Source organism: Hibiscus syriacus, unplaced genomic scaffold (assembly GCF_006381635.1).
Source record: "Hibiscus syriacus cultivar Baekdansim isolate YM2019G1 unplaced genomic scaffold, ASM638163v2 tig00116980_pilon, whole genome shotgun sequence".
In the NCBI taxonomy this organism is placed as follows: Eukaryota; Viridiplantae; Streptophyta; class Magnoliopsida; order Malvales; family Malvaceae; genus Hibiscus; species Hibiscus syriacus.
Window position 1 is genome coordinate 209,440 of NW_024063503.1, and position 23,661 is coordinate 233,100.

Below are 23,661 nucleotides of genomic sequence, written 5' to 3' on the forward strand. Positions count from 1 at the left end.
ACAATTCATTATGTTTTAAACTAATCATTTTCTGTTAAAATATTGGTGTTTGTCTAAGCTGGACGTGAACATAATAACTGAGATATGATAATTGTTTGAGACTCTAAGATCATATTTTATTATATTACAGTTAGCAAGTTAATGTTCAGTTGAAAATACCGTCAATTATTTAACAGAAAATGACGAGTTTAGAACATAATGAATAGTCGGATGACCATTTTATAACTTTTAGTGGTCGAGGGGCTCAACAAAACAACACTCTATAGCCAAAGGACCATTTTATAACTTGTAATAATCGAGAGATTTAATAAAATAATATCCTATAGTTGAGAGATCAATTGTGTACTTAAACCTAACTAGTACTTAATAAAATTGACCTATTCCAACCTTATTAGAGTGTTCCCCAAAAAAAGTTCACTTTTTTTAAATAAATATGTTCCTAATTTACCCTGGAAAATCTAGATTTTTTTGTTAGACAACCTTAACTTCAACAAAAAAAAATAACAAAGACAACATGCAATTATAACAATCCTTTCATTTATAAAAAAAAAAAAACAACTTCCTGAAACATCATTCTTCAGGATTCATAAACAAGGCAGAGAAATTAATCAAAGCCATTGTTTGAGTTTAGCATTTATTCAAGTATCTGTCGTTTTTGAAGCTTGAGTTAGCTAAATTATAACCTCTGCTGTTTTTGAATCTTAATTTAACTAACTCATAACCTTGGTGAAGCGATATATAATTACTATATGTCTTACCCACTGAATAGATCTTCATCTAGAGACCTTCTGTCAGTAATCTTTCAGCTTGTAGTTCAGCCTTGAGAAGCTAGGGATGCGGCTTCGGAGGTCAGCATATACGCTTCTTAAACTCCTCATCCTAACTTTTCCCTCAATGGAGGAGTCAGATGAGTACCCATCCTCATCCTCATTGTTGGCTTCGTATTTGTATTTCATTACAGGGCTACCATTGGCACAAATACGCCTCGATGATCCTACCTCCATCAGTGGCCTTGCTTTAGTCCTTTCCTTACGACAGCCAATCCTCACCGCAGTTTCAGCTTTCCAATACTTGCTATTTCCTGGAAACATCTCCTTTGCATCAATCCAACAAGAATAAAATAATAGCAGCTTAATAGAACCTATAATCATTAACATTAAACAAGACTTCCAAAGCGACATGCTTTGTGCAACTGATTTTGAGTACCTTGTTTGCATGTATATCAGTTGAAAAAGGATCAATTTAAAACCAAAAAAAAAAGAGAGAGAATCCATGTAGAGTTTCAGTTGGTTGCAGGGTCGAATGTAAAAAGAGGAATAAAACTGTAGGATATGCATGTACCATTATTTGATTTAAATGTTTGGTACATAGAAAAAAACCTATGAATCATGCAATCTTCATGTTATTTAATGGAATAGCACACATAATGGGATATATATTATTGTTCTTTAGATTTTACGCCACCCTTTGCACTTATTTTTCTCACCTACATTCCTAATTCTCAAGAAACAAAGGTTCCTCTACGAATTGAGCAGAATATTGGATTTTAGGCCTTTGTAGTTCTATCAGTTGGTGCTCAAGGTCTAAAGGCTAAAACACATGCAATATCTAAAATTTCCAATTCTCCTGCTCAAGTATGTAAAGGACTCGCAGGAAACAAGAATACTTAACATATGGCAATGGAATATCACATAGTATGTGATAAAATTAATATCCATAACCAAGGCAACTTTGACACGAAGTAGTAAGTTGCAAATCTATGTCTATGGTAGTACCTTAATATCCTTTTTACGTTCACATGCAGATTACAGGCAGTAATTCCGTGCATGAAAATGGAAATGAATGCACTCTAAACCTAAACCGAATCTAAAACAAACCTAAAAGGCTAAAACACACTCAAAATCCAAAATTTTCCGATTCTACAGCCCACAGATGTAAAAGGACTTGCTGGAAAACGTAGATACGTGCATAACAATGGAATGTTACATAGTATGTAATGTCCAATAAAATCAATATCCATAATCAAGGCAAGTTTGACATGCAGTTCTTACTTTGCAAATCTACATCTATGCCTAGTTTGGCTGCAGCTATACTGTAATTATTTTTTTTTACATTCACGTGAACATTACGAAACTTCAATCAGTAGTTACATGCACGAACGAGGAAACGAATACACTCTACTCCTTTTTTCAGCTCAGCCAAAATACAGTTTTTTAAAGCCCAAAAGGGTAATTAGAATGAGAGAGAAAATAACCTACACATAATCCACCTTAAAGAGACCATAAAATACCTCAGACTAAAAAACACAGATACAAGCAGCCTAGAAATCATCTGAAAGCTCTGACTAGCAAAGAAACTCCATAAGAGGATCAAAGTTCATTAACAAAACAAACTGGACACAATAAGAGAACAAAAGTACAAAACCTATACAGATAAATAAATAATATATACATACAAATGCATCCACACATAAACTAAAACTATTAATTTTACTAATCAAAATAAATAAATTTCATTGTTATTCAATAATAAAGTGAATCATTAGTAACAAAGTTTTCATGTTATTGATTCCTTGGTATAGTCGCGATTTGCGAGGGACATATATATGAAATCCTAGACTGATAACAAGATAAATTATTTTTGGTATTACATAGATCAATGGAATCGGTTACTATATCCTAAATTGAAGTTCTTTTGGACTGCTGTAAATGGAAATATAGCACAGGTAAGCATTAGTACCGACTTACAAATGGCAAAGTTAACGGTTACTAATGTCCTAGAGGCGCGAAAAGAGAACTGAATTTTAAAACAATGTAGCATACCTTTCCAAGAATAAGATAAAACCGTTACGGTGTAATAACGTTCCAAAGGCGCGAAAGAAAGAAAACTGAATTATAGAACCATTTTAAACCCTAGGAAGAAAGCATACCTTTCTGAGAAGAAGAAACAGTCACCATTTTCCAATTTGACATACCAGTACCAGAATAATTTTGTTTCCTAGAACATCAAAATTAAGCTCGTTAATCTATGATGTTAAGATAAAACTCATGGTATTTTATACGTTTAAATGCTAAGAATATAGATAATTTTCTTCAAATTATCAGTTCTAGTTTTGATTAAAAATTAGCAGAAGGGGAATCAAAAATTTACTTCTGAGAATTGGAGAATCCACCGCCTAGCTTGATGACCTATAAACAAAATCATAACAACAAAAAATAAATAAATAAAATATTTCTTAACCCTTTAGTAAACTTATTGGTATAAGATCATAGATCAACATTTCATGGAAGATGGAACTCCAAGAAACTCAAAATCGTGAAGCACAAAAAATGATGATGAGGGATCATAAGGGAAAAGATATGAAATGAATAGAAATGACAAAAGAAAACCATTTTTTTAGTTGGATTTTCTTGTTCCAAAAGACCCTTGTTCTTTCCATTTCCTGACTGAAGCTCTGTGCCAGTTTCTTCTTTAATGACAGGTACGGTGCTGGAATGCGCATCATATACACGGGGATGAACAGTGCGGTAATTAGCACCATGTGATGAAGATCCAAGCAGTTTGTGTGCTCTTGCCATTATATCCTTCCAGTCAGTGTGCACATAATCTTGTGATGCTCCTCTAGCTGTTCTTTCAGCAGGTACTGGAAAGAGGATACTTCCATCTCTTCTTGTTGAGATGGAGCTTCTGAAGAAGAAGCAACTGAACTTGGTACTATGGGAAAAGAGGGAAATCTCTTTCTAATCCTCATATTTTTATTTCAGACAGAAAGGGAAAAGAGTTTTTATTTAAACTAATTTTGAGTTCTTGCAATAATTTTTTTAGTTTATATGCTGCCACTAAGGTAAGTAAAGCCAACTAAGGAATTTAATATAAGAATGGGAGAGCATTTTTCTGTCACTCTTCATCTTTCTCCCGATCTTGACATCTGTTAATCATCTGTAGTTATAGCTCATTTTTTTTTTTTGATGTCAAGCTCATTTAATCATATATGATGAGTAAGTGTTGCTATAAAGTCACAGTGCATGAAATTATCAATTGCAAACTACTTTCATTTTTCTCTCGGTTCTTACATTATGATCACGGTTTATTAATTCCAGCACTAGAAATATTTCACAATGCAAAGGACCTCGTCTCGTCATCTATACCTATGAGACGACATTTGAATTGGTTCAAATGTCCAAAATTCGGAAGCATTCAGTCATTACAAGAAAAATTATGCTCAAATATGTATGCAAATGTTCTGGTCCAAAGGACTAAGAGTAAGTAAAGATAGAGAAAAGAGTGGGGCTTAGGAATCAGCTTATGGCCTTCATGACCTACATGTGTTTGGTGATTCCAGGTTCACAATTCAATTAGGAGTTACAAACGGTAGAATTCAGTTTTAAAATAATCAATATTCAAATTCAAAAAAAAAAAAGTTCCACACTAATTATCTGTCAAAATAAATTTCTTTTGTTATTTACCTCTATCTGCCAAGTCTAAATATAGAAAAAATATCTGAAAAGGTGTATATCATTAATGAAATAACAATAATTCATGGTATAAGGAAACTTCATAACTACGGTTACAGGCACAGAAAAACCTTCCATCCTTGGAACAACCGATTAGCATCATTGGCTATGCATACATAGAATAAGTGAATAACCTTTTTATTACCAAAACTGTTAAAATTTAAATAAGTTGACAAAATGTTAGGACTGGTTACTATGAATTTTCTTACCAGAAGATCACCGAGTTCACAATGATGTGACGTATGTACTATGTGAATCATACCTGTCCTGAAATTAAAGATAGAATCCATTTATCAATCATTTTATAAAGCAAAGCAAAACAAACAGTAACATATAATAGAGCCCGTGTTCTCAAAAGGTTTAATTATTTCCTTAGATGTTTCAATATATACCATATTTTAAAATAACTAATTTCTGCGAGACTTGAAGTCTGTTAGAAACTGCTCAAAACATTTAATAAATCAGGCACTGATATATTACCATGTCTTTCTTTCTTTATAGATTTTTTGTTTTCTAAAACTTCATAACAAATTTGGCTGATCACCCATCAATATATTAACATGTGCTCTGCTCGTATTAATGCCTTAAAAAGAAGTAGCTAGAAGCAACATTATCCATTTTAATTCAGGCATCATGGAGTTGTCTTCTTTAAACAAATTTTGGCTTTTGGATTGCTCATTATGATGCAAGAATCATAAAGAGAAAAGGGATTATTGAAGTGAATATATCGAGATGCATCATGCATGCCTATCATCAACCACTATAAATTGAACTCTCAAATAGCATTTAAACCAAATTCAATCCTATTATTTCTATCCCAAATATAGACTGCAATGTTTGATTCAGAAACTAACAGTTAAATGAGTCGGTTTCCTTTGCTTACGCAGAAGCAACGGTGTATAACAAGATCAAAGGTGCAATCCAACTAAAATAAGTTGCCAACTCCATTTCAACGATTTGAAGTAAAAAGGGAAAAATGATTTGATCATGATGAGCACATGTTAATAACAAAGCATTAATTGGAAAGACTATATATAAAAATTCAACTTCATTGACTACTAGCCAAGGTATAACGAATATATAAAGGATTTTTAGGTAATTTACCCATGGTGATCGGTGGACACACTAGTTCCATCGCCTTCATCAGCTTCGTTACCCTAAAATTAAAAATTTGAACCCATGGGTGCTCAACTCTGCTGATCGCACTTCATTAATTACTCTCTGCAAATATACTAAGAAGAGAGGGAGAACAATGGTAAACATGTTTCATCAGCTCCAGTCTCAACAAATGAAAAACAAATAAGAGACTATCGAAAAACAAAAAAAGACTGATTACTTTGATGAATTGATTTCTCCAGCATGCAACAGCGTTTCCCTTGTTTCTAGTACCGGTCTGATTCTCATGGTGATCACCTTCATCGACTCCTTATCATGCGGTCGTTGTTCAGCAGCTTGACATGCAGCAGGGTTTTTGGTCAAGGAAGACGAAATGGAGGGCGACTGTTGAGAATTCTCATTTCTGAAATAGCCCGACATTAGGATCAAACAAATTAAACAATTTAACGAGGCTTAATACATTTCCAATGGTTAACTACACCTGAAAATAGGACTCGGTGCTTTAAAGAATTTTTTGATCTGTTATACTTTTAAATTTTTTAATTATAAATAATCCAACCCCGTTGTCTCTCTCTCCCACCGCCGAAATGAATACCCTCGGTTGAATTTTGTTCGAAGCAGAATAAGAAACTCAATAGATGCAACCGTGTAACACAGGGACGGTTGTGATATTCGAAATCGCCGAAAAACATAAACTTAATATCTAACATGGATATCTTCGTAGTGATTTTCACGACAATCGTCATAATTTTATGATAGGTGAAAGATTGAATTTTGATCGCGACGGTTAGATGGTTCTGATGAATAGGGATGTAAATAATTTGAGTCGAATTTAAGTATTGTTAAGTTCGACTCGATTCAAAAAATTTAGCATGAAACTCGACTTGACTCGAAAACTCGCGAGGCTAAAATTTTTAAACTCTGACTTGAACTCAAAAATATGAATTGAAACTTGTAAAAGCTTGAAAAGAAAAAAAAATCTTAAATTTAATTTGATTAAAACCTCAAACTCAAATTCGAACATAAACTTTAAATAAATAAAAACCTTATAATATATTTTTAAAAAAATCAATACATAAATATTAATATTATTAATAATTTAATTTTTTTAAATAAAATATTAATATATATTATATTTTCAAGTTGTTTGTGAAAGATTCAACACAGTGACTAATTGATGGCAAAAGATATAAAATTTAAAGATTTTTTAGTTTTTTTTTTAATTTATAATGTTAAGTTTTTAAAATAAAATAATTTTATAAATTTTATATGCGTAACATGTGTTAAATAACAATTAAATTTAACGGCGGTTACAATTTAAATACCTAAAAATATAATGTTAATAATATTAGACATATATTATTAATAAAATATTTTTTAAATACCAAAGATATAATTTAACTATTTAAAAAATAAATTAAGTCATTTAATGAGCACAGAAATGAGCAATTTCTGAAATCTAACTCTACGATGTTTACAAGTATTTGAACGAATCTACTATTTTATACACAAATTAGTTACATTTTTTCGTATCTGATTTTAGATTTAGATTTAGATTTTAGTTTAACATACAAATAAAATAATTGGGTGACCTCTCCTTTTAAGGATTTTAATTCGAGCATATTATCCATAATTAAAAAAAATTATGAACAAATATTATTTTATATTTATTTTAGATAACTTTAAAAATTAACATAATATTTGATACACAATTAATGTAAATGATTTAAATTTGAACTTACTCTTTTTTGTTGTTGCAATTTATGTTATTTTCTATAAATTAAATCAATTTTTTCTTTTGTTTGTTTAGTCGACGACGACAATGGTTTTAATGTTGATTGCAGACCGTCGGTTGTCTTTTTTCCTTTTTTTTAAAGAATAATTATGTTTTTATGAGATGTTTATCTCTGTCTTTGTGGCAATTTATCTATGACTTTTTGTAGTTTTCGGTTTTTTGTCATTGTTTTCGTTATCTTTTTTTCAGGGTTGGATTTGAAATCGTCACGACTGATCAATATGACATTTATATGTTATCATATTGATGTTTTCTGATTTGGACCCTCTGATTGGTTTGGATACGCATTTTACATTTTGCGGATAGTTTTCTCACGTTGCTTGACTCTGATTTACGATTTGTCGGTTGTATTTTAATAACTCCATCCCCTTTTGTGGTTCGTTTGTCGATGCAGTCAGATTTGTTCGTATCTTTATTTTGTTCAAGTATTTTGGTTAAGTTTTTTAACCTTTTCCTTTCTTGGTCATTGTGTGATATAGATGGCTAGTTTTTGTATAAGTGGTTATAGGAAAATGTCCTAATTATAAATTTACTTTACGTTTACAGTTATACTTATAAAATTTCATTGTAATTCTGGATATTTTATACTTTAATAAAACTAACGACTTTCTATATAAAAAATATGAACTTAAAACCATTATCATTCCAATTTCACTTTAAATGAGTTGTTTTTCTTTGGGATAGAGGTCGGAATTTTAGGTCTTACGTAATGGTGTAAATGAATAGAGTGTTTGACGAATTGTCTGTGAATCGTACGTATAATATATGTTTATGCTTGTTTATTAAGTTAATAAATGAGTATGAACATAATTTTTATGTTCATTTAGTAAATGAACGAATAAAGATGTGTTCTGTAGACACCCATTTTCATAAAAGATAGAACTAGCAAGAGTTTCTCTCCTATGAGGACTCTTCCACCACCATATCTTTTAAAGCAACAACCACACCAATAAACGTGCAACAACCGAGCAAGGAGTCTAGTTGCATTAGGATTCTATTGTTAATAGGATTCTAAAAATAGTTAGTTTTTTCACTATAAATACATGTAATCCTCCCCATTTGTAACACACGATTTACATACAAAATACAGAGGACAGCACGAAAAATACAAAGACAAAGCTATTGTAAACGATTCGAAAAGTAAATAAAAGGTAGCATTTTTTTTACTTTTGATTCGGTCTCTTACATTTACGTTTTAATTATTATTATTTTATTTATTTAACTTTATTTATATGCACATCTCCCTTGTTACTCATTTTATTTAATTGTTTTGTTATTTTTGTCATGTAATATTTTTTTACATTTTATGCATTTTCTTTTTTACTTTAGTATATATTTTTATTTTTTTAGATTATATATATATATATATATTATTTTATTATCAGTTTTATTAATTTATATATATATATATACTATTTTTTTATTTATATATATATATATTATTTTTACTTTTTTATTATTATTTTATTTATTTGTTTTATTTATATATATTTTTCTTCTTTTTCTTTATTTTTTATATTTATTTTTTTACTATTTTATCTTTGTTTTCTTTATCTTATCTTTTATTTAATTTGTTTTTTCTTCATTTTAATTTAATTTATTTATTTATTTCTTACATTTTTATCTAACATGGTTTTTTGATATTCTTAATGCCACACCTTTAAAACTATCTAAGGTAAGTAATTGTGATCGTATTTTTACCTTTTAATTTTAAATTACAATTTTCTTAATTTAAGACAACCGGTAAATTAAATGGTACCGAAAGGGCGGTTCAAGGGTACTAATCCTTCCTTGACCGTAACCGACTCCCGAACCCGACACATTTCTGGTAAAAACGCAGATAAGATAAGATGGTGTCCGATCTACCTAAATTCGTTTTAAAGTGGTCGGTGGCGACTCCCAACCCAATTATTTCAAGTCGAAGCCCAATTCCGGGCCCAACCGAAAGACGGTTACGACAGCTTGGCGACTCCGCTGGGGACATGTAAGTGAGTCAGGCTAAGGTAATTTCTAGTTGTCTTTTTAACGAAAAGGGTAAGTTTAAATTGTAAGGTAACATTTCGATCCTTATTGCTTACTTTTGATTATATTTTAGAGTAAATAGTTGTACTAACCGTTTTCTAATGATTTCAACCCTTCAAAGTTTGTTTTTCACTTAAGGCTCTAAACCTGAGCTCCGAACCCTATTTAAGTGGGGGTAAAAGCAACGCCTTCGTGTGAATTTATTCACCGCACATGCCTAGCAAGTAGCCTTCGGGATTCATATACCTTATGTCTTCGTGTGAATTAATTCATCGCATAAACATAAGGGAATGTGTCCTCTCGAGTTTAACTTATTCCACACAAGCCTGTGATGAGTTTAGGACTAAGGGTCTGGTAAGCCCAAGGGGGTGCCGGCAAGGAGAACTCGGGTACCGTTTTCTAGAACCTAAACCGGAAGATTATAGGGAATTAGAGCCCACCCCAAAACCTCTTTTCAAACCCTATAATGCTTTGTTTCATGCTTTACTTTCTGTTCAAAGCATGCAAACTAGACAAATATGCAGTTAGGATTTGTGTGGAATTAGCATGCGAGATAGAGATCATGTCCGGGTATGTGGGGTAGGATTTTTCGTTTTTATTATTGTTTTGATTTACCTCACTAACTATATTTTACTTTTGTTCTCTTTTATTTTGTTTTCATCATTTGCATCATTTAAAAGAGGTGTTGATCCACTAAAAACGTGTTTGTTTAAACATGAATGATCTGGATTAATGGACAAAGGGGTTGTAATACAAGAGGTTAAAAATAGAGGGGTCCAGCTATGGTCAGAAAAGACTCAGAAAGAAAATGAGGATAATCTGGAAGACAACTATGTGTCACATTCGATCAAGAAGACATGATGCCCACAATCAAATAGATCAAAAGTCAAATTTTTTAAAATGGGTTGACAAAGATGGTAGAGGCAAGACGAGAAAAAGGTTACTGACCTTGAGAATCCCTTCAAAGACAACAAGAACAAGATGACAAAACGATAGCTGAATTGGAAACCAGTGTCGACAAATTCAATGAACTTCAGATAATCCCTTTGATGGAGGATTTCAATGATGTTTCCGTTATAGAACAGGTTCAGCAAAGGATGAAAGCCAGAGATGCAGTCATTCAATACTTCTGGGAATAAGTACAAAAAACAGCTCGTCACTTGCACGATTTAGCCAGAGAAGCCGGAGCGGTTCGGTAGTGTTGAGTTAATCGATTGACGGAATTGGCCAAGAGGGGGGTGAATTGGCAATTAAAAATTTGGTGGAAGCTTTTGCAGAAAATTGAAAGTAATTGCACATCGATTTAGAGTGGTTCAACTTTCTCAATCAAAGTCTACGTCCACTACCTTAGCTATCCACACTAAGGATTTTCCAACAAATTCACTAATTTGTTCTTTCTTTTGAGACCAAAGAGATAACCTTACAACACCCTCAAGAATATACCCCAATTCTTGATAACACTCTTTCCCAAAGAGAAGATTACAAATTTGCAAACTTACAAGGAAAACCTCACAAGGTAAGATGTTTGCACAATTCTAGAACAAGAAAAGAACACTCACAAATAATTACAAATGAGCACAAATGGTGTTCTTTGAAAGCAAGATGAATATTGAAAGGAAAATTGGCTTGATTTGCACAAACTTGGTGTTTGATGCTTTCTCTCTTGTTTCTCTATGATTTCTTGTTGATCAAGGGCATCATAACTTGTTTAAATACACCTTGAATCACTTCTGAACGTTGGGGATGATTAGTGAAGATCATATAACCGTTTTAGTGTGAAAACAATTAATAAAACAGCTTGGAGCGTGGGGGGAATCGGTACCCCCTATGGGGAATCGGTTCCCTAAGTGTAAAATTCAAATATTTCGACCGTTATACAAGGGGGGAATCGGTACCCCCTGGGGGGGAATCGGTTCCCTCCGAGCATACTGGAATTCTCGGAGCTAAACCATTCATGGGGGAATCGGTACCCCCTTAGGGGGGAATCGGTTCCCTCTGAGCAATCTGGAATTTTTGGCTTTGAAATGGTTCGAAATACTTTGTAAAACTATTTTGAAATTGTTTTAAGATTAAAACTTAATTTTACACTTTGAGTAAGGATTAAAAATGATCTTTTAAAGATTTGGAGTAATGTTTTGATATTCGAATAATTATATCGAATATACTTAGAAAATCATTTGGAAAATCTTAAAATTCATTTAACTTAATTTGTTATATCGAAATATCCTAATCATTACTCGATTTACAACATAACAAGCGGTATTTGTGGATTTCGCCCAAAAATATTTTGGCAAATTATTTTCACAAAGCATGGTTTTAGCCATTTCTTCTAAAGTTCGATATTCCTCTCAACAACTCCATTTTGTTGAGGGGTTATAGGTGTAGAAAAATTATGGCTAATACCGTTAGAGTTACAAAATTCAGTAAATCCAAGATTTTCAAATTCAGTTCCATGATCACTCCTAACACTAGTTATAGAGTAACCTTTTTCATTTTGGATTACTTTTGAAAACATGATGAATTGTTCTAATGCTTCATCTTTAGTATTTAAAAATAGAACTTTAGTTGTAGAAGAGTCTATACATGTTGTTTTCGATGATAATCCCCTTCCGAGGAAGGATTCTTGTGTGAATGATGATGTATGTGTTATAAATACAAATGACGTTAGACATGACGTTGGAGAACCATCATCAAAGGAAGAAACGAAAAATGAGGAAACTCATGATCCTCTTGAGAATTCAACCATTGAAGAAAGGGAAGTATCTTATCCAACAGAGTACAACTATGTCAAGGATGGTGAAATTATAGGTAATCCATCCAAAGGGGTAACAACTCGATCTTCTCTTAGAAATATTTATAATTATGTTGCATTTATCTTATGCATAGAGCCTAAGAATATTAAAGAAGCATTAAATGATGAACATTGGATTATGGCTATGCAAGAAGAGTTAAATCAATTTGAGAGAAGTAAAGTATGGACATTAGTTGAAAGGCCTAGTAATAAATCTATTGTAGGTACTAGATGGGTATTTAGAAATAAGCTTGATGAGAGTGGTAATATAGTGAGAAACAAGGCTAGACTTGTTGCTCAAGGGTATACTCAAGAAGAGGGCATAGACTATGATGAAACATACGCTCCCGTAGCTAGGATGGAAGCAATTAGAATGTTATTAGCATTTGCATGTTTCAATGAATTTAAATTATATCAAATGGATGTTAAAAGTGCATTTTTTAAATAGTTTTATAAAAGAAGAAGTGTATGTGGAACAACCTCCAGGTTTTGAAGATTCAAATTTTCCGGATCATGTTTTAAAATTGAAAAAAGCTCTTTATGGTTTAAAGCAAGCTCCTAGAGCTTGGTATGAAAGATTGTCAAATTTTTTTAATTGAAAAAGGTTTTTCAAAAGGGAAGGTTAACACTACATTGTTTTTGAAGCATAAAGGCAAAGATTTATTAGTAGTTCAAATTTATATTGATGATATAATATTTGGTTCTACTAATGATGTTCTTTGCCAAGAATTTTCTAAGCTAGTGCAAAGTGAGTTTGAGATGAGCATGATGGGGGAGCTCTCATTTTTCTTGGGACTCCAAATCAAGCAAAGAAAAGATGGCATCTTCATCAATCAAGCTAAGTACGTCAAAGATATGCTCAAGAAGTTTGGACTGGAAAATGGGAAACCTCATGACACTCCAATGAGCTCTTCAACAAAGCTTGACTTAGATGAAGGAGGTAAATGTGTAGATGTTAAATCATATAGGTCAATGATTGGATCTCTACTTTATCTAACTGCAAGTAGACCGGATATTATGTTTAGTGTTTGCTTACGTGCTAGATTTCAATCATGTCCTAAGGAATCACGTTTACTAGCTGTTAAGAGAATCTTTAGATACCTTAAAGACACTCCTAGTTTAGGACTTTGGTATCCTAGAGACTCTAGCTTTAGCTTGTATGCTTTTTCTGATGCGGATTATGGAGGATGCAAATTAGATAGGAAAAGCACCTCCGGTACTTTCCAATTCCTTGGAAATATGTTAATTTCTTGTTTTTCAAAGAAATAAAATTGTGTTGCATTATCTACCACTGAAGCCGAATACATTTCAGCTGGTAGTTGTTGTGCACAAGTTTTATGGATGAAACAACAACTTTTTGATTATAGAATTGAAGTATGTACCATTCCTATCAAGTGTGACAATACTAGTGCTATTTGTCTCACTAAAAATCTCATCCAACACTCTAGAACTAAGCACATTGAAATAAGACATCACTTCATTAGAGACCATGTCACTAAGGAAGATGTAGTTCTAGAATTTGTTGATACTTTGCACCAATTAGCGGATATCTTTACAAAACCTTTAGACAAGGAACGATTTTGGACACTTAGGAGAGAATTAGGTTTGACCAATCTATCTTCGCTGAGTGTTTAAAATAATTTTAGCACTTTTAATAATAAATGAAAAATGCTTATAATAGTAATTTTTTTATTGCATTCATTGCTATTAGTTAGGGGGAGTTTATGATTAGTGATGAAAAATTAATTTTATGTTCAAATATCATTTAAAGATTAATTGAATTGTTTGAACATGATTAATTTTCAATATATGAGTTGTCAATACTACTAGAGGAAATTAATTTAGCATTTTGGGTGTTTAAAATCGGATTTTAGCATTTTGGTGCAGAGGGAATCGATCCCCCCTTGAGGGAACCGATTCCCCTTTGAAAGGGAACCGATTCCCCCCACAGGGGAATCGATACCCCCCCTAGGGTTCTGGTTTTAACACGGGCAGAACCAAATATTTGCTCAAACCTCTCTTATTTTCTTCCTTCCGCCGTTTCTCACCCTCTAAGCATTCAAATCTCCATTTTTACCTCAAATCAACGTTTTTAATCGAAATTCACTTTAAATATCATCCTCTAAACCTGTTGGAATCATCAAAAACGTGCAAACTTCATCTAATCTCACTCAAATCCGAAATCATTCAAGGTATTTTTCCAAAACTTCTTTTTATCAATTTATGAACATAGAACTAGTTTTAATTAGTTCTAGGTTGAATTTTTTGATCGGGCATTGATTAGTTAGTAATTAGAAACTAGATATTACAACTAATTTCATCAAAAACACAAGATTTTTTTCAAAATTTTTTCGAAATAAAAAAAAATTAATTTTCAAATTATTGTGTTTTGATTAAATTATGTTGTTATTATGAAAACTATACATATATTGTTTCTCAAAACCATATTTTTCAAAAGTTTTTCAAAAACTTTGCCCATTAGGATTGATTTAGAGAACCTTGAAATATTGTGGACTCAATTGAGTTGTGGGATTGATTGAATTGCATACATGTGTTTTCTAAATTGCAGGTTATCAATTCTATTCCGATTTCCTAAACCATGTCCAATCCTAAACGTGCTAGGTCTTCATCTAGTCGTTCACACCGTCAACCAAATCCACCTCCAAATCCTCCACCTATTCCAATTTCTAATCCTAATCCTATTGATCCTAATTTGACTATCCAAAATTCGTGTATCAATATTTCGACTCTTACAAAATCCGGGAAGAACGTATTCCTTCTCGTTAAGCTATGTTAGCTATCAATTTTAAATATCTTCCTCTTTTACAAGAGTGGAAATTTGATAAACTCTTTGACCTAGAACCCATCGTTTACCATCAACTTGTTCGTATTTTCTATTCTAAAGTCGTTTGTGTTAAAAACCAAGCTGAAACCGAAACCATAGGAATTCGTTCCTACCTTCTAGGACAATTCTTATATATTGACTCGGCTTACATAGCCAATACATTCGGATTAGATAATGATGGGATTTTAAATGAAAAACAGGTTTTAGGATCTCATTATAAAAGAAGGGATAGTGCAAGTGTCCTAGACCTTCATGAACGTTTTCTTCATCTAATGATCTCTTGGTGGTTTCGACCATCCGGAGGTCGTTATTCTACTCTTAGAGCCTTAGATCTTTAGTGGTTACATTGTTTCAAAAACAATATTAAAATCAACCTACCTCAGATTATTTTTGCTGAAATTGTTGAAACCGTAAATCTTGTTCCTAACAAAAAACTCTGTTCATCTCTTGTTTACGGTTGCATTTTGAGTCATCTGTTTTCCAAAGCTGGGGTTAGAGTCGGTCTAGATGCCGTTTTTCCCATTAAGAAACAAATTAACCTTCTTTCCTTAACGAGAGCGGGATAGATTAAGGATAAGGAAACCGGTGAATGGGTTCGATCTTCTGCAAATACTTCGGGAGCTAGTTCTTCACAAGCTCCACCCGAAGCTGACGAAGATCTCGAGCTTGAGCAATTAATGCGAGACATCGATGAAGCCGAAGATGAACCTGAGCAGCCCGAAGAGCAAGCACAACAAACAAATCCAATGCCTCCATATTTTCAATCCTTTATGGAGACATTCAATTTTCGATACGCTACTATGGATTCGCGCTTTACTTCTATAGAGTCCCATTTATCCACAATGGGAGCTCAACAATTAGAAATTCTTCGGGAAATACGTGCAAATAATGAAGCAACCAACGCACGTATTAATGACCTCACTAACGAAATGGCCGCTATGCGAGCTCGTTTTCCTCCTACTGATCCGGATATGTGATTCAATGTTTTGCTTTGAACTCCAAACTTATTGTTTTAACATTTTGAATATTTTGGAATGTTTGAATTTGTGGATTGATTGACTTTGAAGTTGTTTGGATTTATGAATGGTTAGAAATTATCTATTTGGTGTGATTAAATTTATTCATTATTGCATCATTTACTTCATGATTAGATATTTGACCAATTTTTCCATTTCACATTAATTATGAATATTGATTATGAAAACTAATGGCTAACGTTTCTCTTGCTTGTGATCTTAGCAGCTTATATTATATATAATCAATTGGCTAACTGATTTCAAAACCTTGTTTAAATTCTTTAAAATGTCTTTTTGATTTAACAAAAAGGGGGAGAAGTGTTAAAGTGTTTTTAAATGATAAATGGGAGAAGTGTTAAAGTAAGGGGGAGTAATTTCAAAACTTGATTTCAAAATCTTAAAATTACTAAAATGTTTTTGTTATATCAAAAAGGGGGAGATTGTTGAAAACATTTTGATATTTCGATATAACAAATTAAGTTAAATGAATTTTAAGATTTTCCAAATGATTTTCTAAGTATATTCGATAGAATTATTTGAATATCAAAACATTACTCCAAATCTTTCAAAGATCATTTTTAATCCTTACTCAAAGTGTAAAATTAAGTTTTAATCTTAAAACAATTTCAAAATAGTTTTACAAAGTATTTCGAACCATTTCAAAGCCAAAAATTCCAGATTGCTCAGAGGGAACCGATTCCCCCCTAAGGGGGTACCGATTCCCCCATGAATGGTTTGGCTCCGAGAATTCCAGTATGCTCGGAGGGAACCAATTCCCCCCCAGGGGGTACCGATTCCCCCCTTGTATAACGGTCGAAATATTTGAATTTTACACTTAGGGAACCGATTCCCCATAGGGGGTACCGATTCCCCCCACGCTCCAAGATGTTTTATTAATTGTTTTCACACTAAATCGGCTATATGATCTTCACTAATCATCCCCAACGTTCAGAAGTGATTCAAGGTGTATTTAAACAAGTTCTGAAGCCCTTGATCAACAAGAAATCATAGAGAAACAAGAGAGAAAGCATCAAACACCAAGTTTGTGCAAATCAAGCCAATTTTCCTTTCAATATTCATCTTGCTTTCAAAGAACACCATTTGTGCTCATTTGTAATTATTTGTGAGTGTTCTTTTCTTGTTCTAGAATTATGCAAACATCTTACCTTGTGAGGTTTTCCTTGTAAGTTTGCAAATTTGTAATCTTCTATTTGGGAAAGAGTGTTCTCAAGAATTGGGGTATATTCTTGAGGGTGTTGTAAGGTTATCTCTTTGGCCTCAAAAGAAAGAACAAATTAGTGAATTTGTTAGAAAATCTTAAAATTCATTTAACTTAATTTGTTATATCGAAATATCAAAATGTTTTCAATAGGTAGGGTATTCGAACGGTGACAGACAAAGATAGAAGACTAGTCAACTTGTTTCAGGGTCTAGAGAATTTAGTCTGGATATACCTTTTAAATATGTTTATTGTCTCTTAAAAGATAAAACACTTTTGTCCTAATAAATATTATTTATAATAACAGACATGTTTTTGTATCAATGCCTCGAACATTTCATGCATTTTTGCATTTTGCATCTACATTTCATTTTTAAGCATTTTCATAAACATGAAATTTCTTCATGGAGAATTCGATGAAGTGGTTTTAGCCTTATGACACCACATGGAAACAAGATTGTAACATCAAAAGAAAAAAAACTGAAATCACAACGAATGAGCTCGATCAGCTGGTTGTACGACTAAGCCTGTCAGGATGATCTGAGAAAAGAGTCCACATATCCTAAGGGCTACAATGTTGAAGCTGTTTGCAGTTGCCACATAGGATGCTCCATACATTCATTAAGGCGCTGAAGCGCGAGATCCAAAACTTGATGGATTCAGGGGGCATGAACAGCCGAAGAAGAGAACATTGCATATATCATTTGCACTTAGAGGATTGTTTTGTTTGAACACGTCTTTGATCTTTCATGTTTGCTTAATCTTTTAAACGATTGAATTTATGCTACTTTCTAAGGTGGAGCAATTGAACAAATTTTAATCTTTAGTTCTTCGAATATTAAATGAATTAAGGATTCTTTTAATTCTTTAAGAATTATAGATTTTTGACATATGGCAAGATTAGATCTTTCTTATCCTGTCTCAAACCCCAAAATAAAATACCTTGATTCTTTACCCAAAATAACTCATGGTCATTACCAAAAAGACTAAATTTTGACATTACCTCCCTTTGAAACTTTTGAACATTGCCTTTATCTTTTTATAAACCCATACCTTTCTTTGAGTCAAATAAAGTCACACCATTGTCTTTTTAGACTTAAAATTGACATTTTTATGCCATTAAAACTCAAGGCATTGAGTTGTTCATTTGAACATGAGCCTTCTTCTAAGACACAACTTGGGGCATCTCGTAGGGAGCATGAACATTGAGACATGTTGGGGGCAAGAAGCAAAAAGAAGAATTCACTCATAATAATTCTACCATGCATTAATTGCACTGTTTTCATGTGAATAAAAATAATCTTGAAAATCTATCCCCCTGGGATACCTCTTATGTAAGGACTTACATGTATGAAATGATGAATGACTTTCTTTCTTCATCCCTTCACAACAGGAGAAAATATATATCCCTTGTGTCCCCTTTTGAGCCAATAGTATTCTTCTTCTGATTCAACCCTAACCAAGGATCACCCTCCACGATGGACGGCAAGGTGGAGAAACTCTGCTCACACGAGTGAAGACATTGATTAAGATGAGATACTGAAAAGTGAACCAAATGCCAAGTGCAAAGATTTAATCAAAGCAAAAAGAGAAAAAAGCAAAGAGAAAATAAAAAGAGAAAAAACAAAGGAAAATTGAAGAAAAAATAAGACAAGATGCATATGCAAAGATTCTCTCGATTCAAATAACGCATCGAGATTCAAACTATGAGATTGATCAAGCACAATCATTTCCAAATCACTGAACCACTTTACTCGAAGATCATAGGACATGAAATGAGATTGATCAAGCACAATCATTTCTGAATTACTGAATCACTCCACTCGAAGATCATGGAGCATCAAGAGAGAGACATATACGAGCATATTCAAATTGTGCAATATATGATCGAAGACATCAGAATGAATTGGTCCTTGGTTCAATCACCCTTGGACACTTGTTTGGGCCTTTTATCCCTTTCTTTCATAACCATGAACCATGACCTACGTTACGTGCCTTAAAAGTCCATTCTAATCATACATGGATTTCTAAACAGAAGAGACTATCTTCAAATTTCATCCCGCTCATCAGGATTAATCTTTATTTGCAAAAAATAGTGTAATTAATGCATGATAGAAAAAAAATAATAAAAGGGGGTTCAAGACGTAAATTACAAATGACGTCTTGAAACCAAAAATAGATTTGATCTTGGCACGTGTCAAACGATTATAATTTATTGAAGGATTAACAATGTAATTAATTCTTTGATATCCAATGAACTCTAGTTTTATGATTTGTCTCAATTGTAAAACCGTGAAAGGGGCAATATTTTCAAAACTTTTGGTTAAACATTTTTCGAAACTCTTTTTTGATATTTTCAGAACTTTGAAAATAAAAAAGAAAGAAAAACATTTTTTTTTCAAAACAATACAATCTCTCTAGAGTGGATCTTGCTAAATGACATGTGGCTCTCAAACACAAAACTCATGCTTAGAATCAATGCTGAAGCAAGAAATCAGGAACAATGAGGGCATCTTTAAAGATTCAATATCAAATGTTGGGGCATTTTTTGAGATTCAACATCGAATATTGAGGCATCTTTGGGAATTCAACATCCTGATGCAAATTATCAGACCTTTTGAAGGTATTTCCTCCATATGCAGGAACAAGTACACAAAGCAAGAGACTCCATCCAGGGGATAAAATAGAACTAATTCATGTTACATGCATCTTAAATATACTTAAGAGCATCACATTTATCATTTTTTGTATACATAAGTTTTTGCAGCTTTTAGAGTCAAGTTTCAACTTCAAGATGAAGGATGCTCGATTCAAAAGCACATGGTGGTTGCTCTACCTCACAGCGAAGGGGCGACTGTCTGACAACAAAACAACTTTCCAGTTTCAATCAGAGTCAATTTCAACTTCACGGCGAAGGATATTGAACTCAAAGCGACACAATTCGCTTGAGGGTAGATTTCAACTTCACGACGAAAGATATCTAGCTCGAAGTCAAACTTCACAATAAAGGGGTTATCCACAGTTTTGACTTCACGGCGAAGGGAATTGTGTCCACCCGCAACATACAATACTTGGATTTCAACTTCACAACGAAGTATATCCAAGTCAAGGCTCAACTTCACGACGAAAAGGCCATCTGCGATTTCAACTCCACGACGGAGGATATCGTGCCACTCGAGACAACACAAGTTCAACTCCACAACGAAGGGACGGCTGGTTGTCAACAAACAATTTCCCAATTTCAGAGCCAATTTTAACTTCACAGCGATGAATATTGGACTCGAGACAACACAAGTTCAACTTCACAACGAATGAATGACTGGTTGTCAACAAACAATTTCCCAATTTCGGAGCCAATTTCAACCTCATAGCGAAGGATATTGGACTCGAGACAACACAAGCTCAACTTCATAGCGAATGAATGGCTGGCTGTCAACAAACAATTTCTTAGTTCCAGAGCCAATTTTAACTTCACGGCGGAGGATATTGGACTCGGAACAATACAACTTACTTGGATTTCAACTTCACGATGAAGGATATCCAATTCCAAGGCTCAACTTTACAACGAATGGGTCATACACGGTTTCAACTTCACGACGAAGGGAATCGTGCTCACCGTTGTCTCTCTTGAGACAGCTTCCAAGTTTCCCTTGAAACAAAATATTTGAATATGTTTTCATTGAAACTAATTTTGTCTCCCTTGAGACATTTTCTTTTGGAACTAAATTTTGTCTCCCTTGAGACAGTTTCTCTTGAAACATAAACATTGAAAACATTTCCCTTGAAATGAATTTTATCTCGATTGAGATAGTTTCCCTTGAAACGAAATTTTATCTCCCTTGAAACATAAACATTGAAAACATTTCCCTTGAAATAAATTTTATCTCGCTTGGGGTAGTTTCCCTTGAAACAAATTTTTGTCTCCCTTGAGACAGTTTCTCTTGAAACATAAACATTGAAAACATTTCCTTTGAAATTAATTTTGTCTCTCTTGAGATAGTTTCCCTTGAAACAAAATTTTGTCTCCCTTGAAACATAAACCTTGAAAAAGTTTCCCTTGAAACACAAAATATTTAAATCAGTTCCCCTTAAAACGAGTTTTGAGACAGTTTCCCTTGAAACAAAATCTTTGAATATCTTTTCCTTGAAACAAATTTCGTCTCCCTTGAGACAGTTTCTTTTAGAACTAAGTTTTGTCTCTCTTGAGACAGTTTCTTTTGAAACAAATTTTGTCCCTCTTGAGACAGTTTCTCTTGAAACACAAAAAAACCCTCAAAATTGTTTCTCTTGAAACACACACACAAAAAACCTTTGAAAATGTTTCTCTTGAAACACCAAACCCTCGAGTTCTTTTACACTCAGCTTCGAGGGCACATCATTTATAGCATAACTCAAGGCTAGAAGGGTTATCTGTCACCAAACGACCTTCGAGTTCGACTATGCTCGGCTCTAAGGCATATAATTTATAGCATAACTCAAGGCAAGAAGGGTTATCTGTCAATAAAATTATTGAGTTTGATTCCATTCAGCTCGATGACACCTCAATCACACTATTGTCCGGCTTCAATCGAGGTTTTTCAAGCCGAGAAGAAGGTTTGGGTTAGTCGTGCCTTAGTAGCAAGAAGCCTTTTTTCCGTCAGCATAGCTTAAGTCGAGAAAAGCTATATGTCAGCGAAGACTTTTCGAGTTCGATTTCATTCAACTCGAGGGCATATCAACCACATTGTGGAGTCAAGAGATTACTTTCCAGTCAAATTTTTAGCCAAGTTCTTTAAACCGAGAAGAAGACCAAAGTGGACTACAACGAGAATCCACATTCTAATTCAAATCATTTCAAGATGGACTCGACTTCGCGACAGAGGAGCCATCCGCAATTCAATTCGACAAGGAGTTATTATTCAATTCCACTGAACAAAAATTTGTGTCTTTTTATCTTTGTCCTATTTTTCGTTCCACGAAAAAAGACAAAGAGAGGCAGCTGTAGACACCCATTTTCTTAAAAGATAGAACTAACAAGAGTTTCTCTCATAGGACGACTCTTCCACAACCATATCTTTTAAAGCAACAACCACACCAACAAACGTGCAACAACCGAGCAAAGAGTCTAGTTGCATTATGATTCTATTGTTAATAGGATTCTAAAAATAGTTAGTTTTTTTCACTATAAATACATGTAATCCTCCCCATTTGTAACACACGATTTACATACAAAATACATAGGAAAACACAAAAAATACAAAGGCAAAGCTATTGTAAACGATTCGAAAAGGAAATAAAAGGTAGCATCTTTTTTACTTTTGATTCGGTCTCTTACATTTACGTTTTAATTATTATTATTTTATTTATTTAACTTTATTTATACGCACATTTCCTTTGTTACTCATTTTATTTAATTGTTTTGTTATTTTTTTTCTTTTTTTTATGTAATATTTTTTTACATTTTATGCATTTTCTTTTTTACTTCAGTATATATTTTTATTTTTTAGATTAAATATATATATATATATATATTATTTTTTTTATTATCAGTTTTATTAATTTATATATATATATATATATTTACTATTTTTTTATTTTTTATTTATTATATATATATATATTATTTTTACTTTTTTATTATTATTTTATTTATTTGTTTTATTTATATATTTATATATATATTTTTTATTTTTTTTATTTATTTTACTTACTATTTTATATTTGCTTTCTTTATCTTATCTTTTATTTAATTTGTTTTTTCTTCATTTTAATTTAATTTATTTATTTATTTCTTACCTTTTTATCTAACATAGTTTTTTGACCTTCTTAAGGCCACACATTTAAAACTATCTAAGGTAAGTAATTGTGATCGTATTTTTACCTTATAATTTTAAATTACAATTTTCTTAATTTAAGACAACCGGCAAATTAATTGGTACCGAAAGGGCGGTTCAAGGGTGTTACTCCTTCCTTGACCGTAACCGACTCCCGAACCCGACACATTTCTGGTAAAAACGCAGATCAGATAAGATGGTGTCCGACCCACCTAAATTCGTTTTAAAGTGGTCGGTGGCAACTTCCAACCCAATTATTTCAAGTCGAAGCCCAATTTCGGGCCCAACCGAAAGACGGTTACGACATGTTCGAATCGTTTAAGTTTATGAACATGCTTATTTATTAACTCATTTATTGACTCGTTTATCTTGTTATCATTTTTCTTTTAATTTTTTTATATTTTTAAATATTGGTAAAAGTAGGGACTAAATTAGTTACAAGGTAAATTTTAGAGTTCAAATTGTGAAACATAAAAAGTTTAATGAATAGTGACTTAGTTTCACCAATTTTTTTGTTGTTTTGCAAGCAA

The 23,661-nt window shown here is 32.7% G+C and overlaps 1 protein-coding gene across 1 annotated transcript; it reads right to left on the reverse strand.

Moving 5' to 3' along the window:
* Window positions 1-791: 791 nt before the first annotated feature.
* On the reverse strand, window positions 792-3,578 carry LOC120192783. Its single transcript, XM_039195500.1, has 4 exons — window positions 3,390-3,578; window positions 3,151-3,188; window positions 2,930-2,997; window positions 792-1,081 (listed from the first exon to the last, which is right to left on the reverse strand). Exons 1-4 carry the CDS (start codon window positions 3,576-3,578, stop codon window positions 792-794), a joined length of 585 nt encoding a protein of 194 aa, XP_039051431.1.
* Window positions 3,579-23,661: the final 20,083 nt, after the last annotated feature.

Excerpts from the sequence above, each read along its gene's own strand:
- LOC120192783 (XM_039195500.1), bottom strand. The coding sequence starts at position 3,578 with ATGGCAAGAGCACACAAACTGCTTGGATCTTCATCACATGGTGCTAAT. Across the intron at positions 2,998-3,150 it reads GGATTCTCCAATTCTCAGAA|GAAACAAAATTATTCTGGTA; the intron begins GTAAATTTTTGA and ends TTGATGTTCTAG. Across the intron at positions 1,082-2,929 it reads TGTTTCTTCTTCTCAGAAAG|GAAATAGCAAGTATTGGAAA; the intron begins GTATGCTTTCTT and ends AGATGTTTCCAG.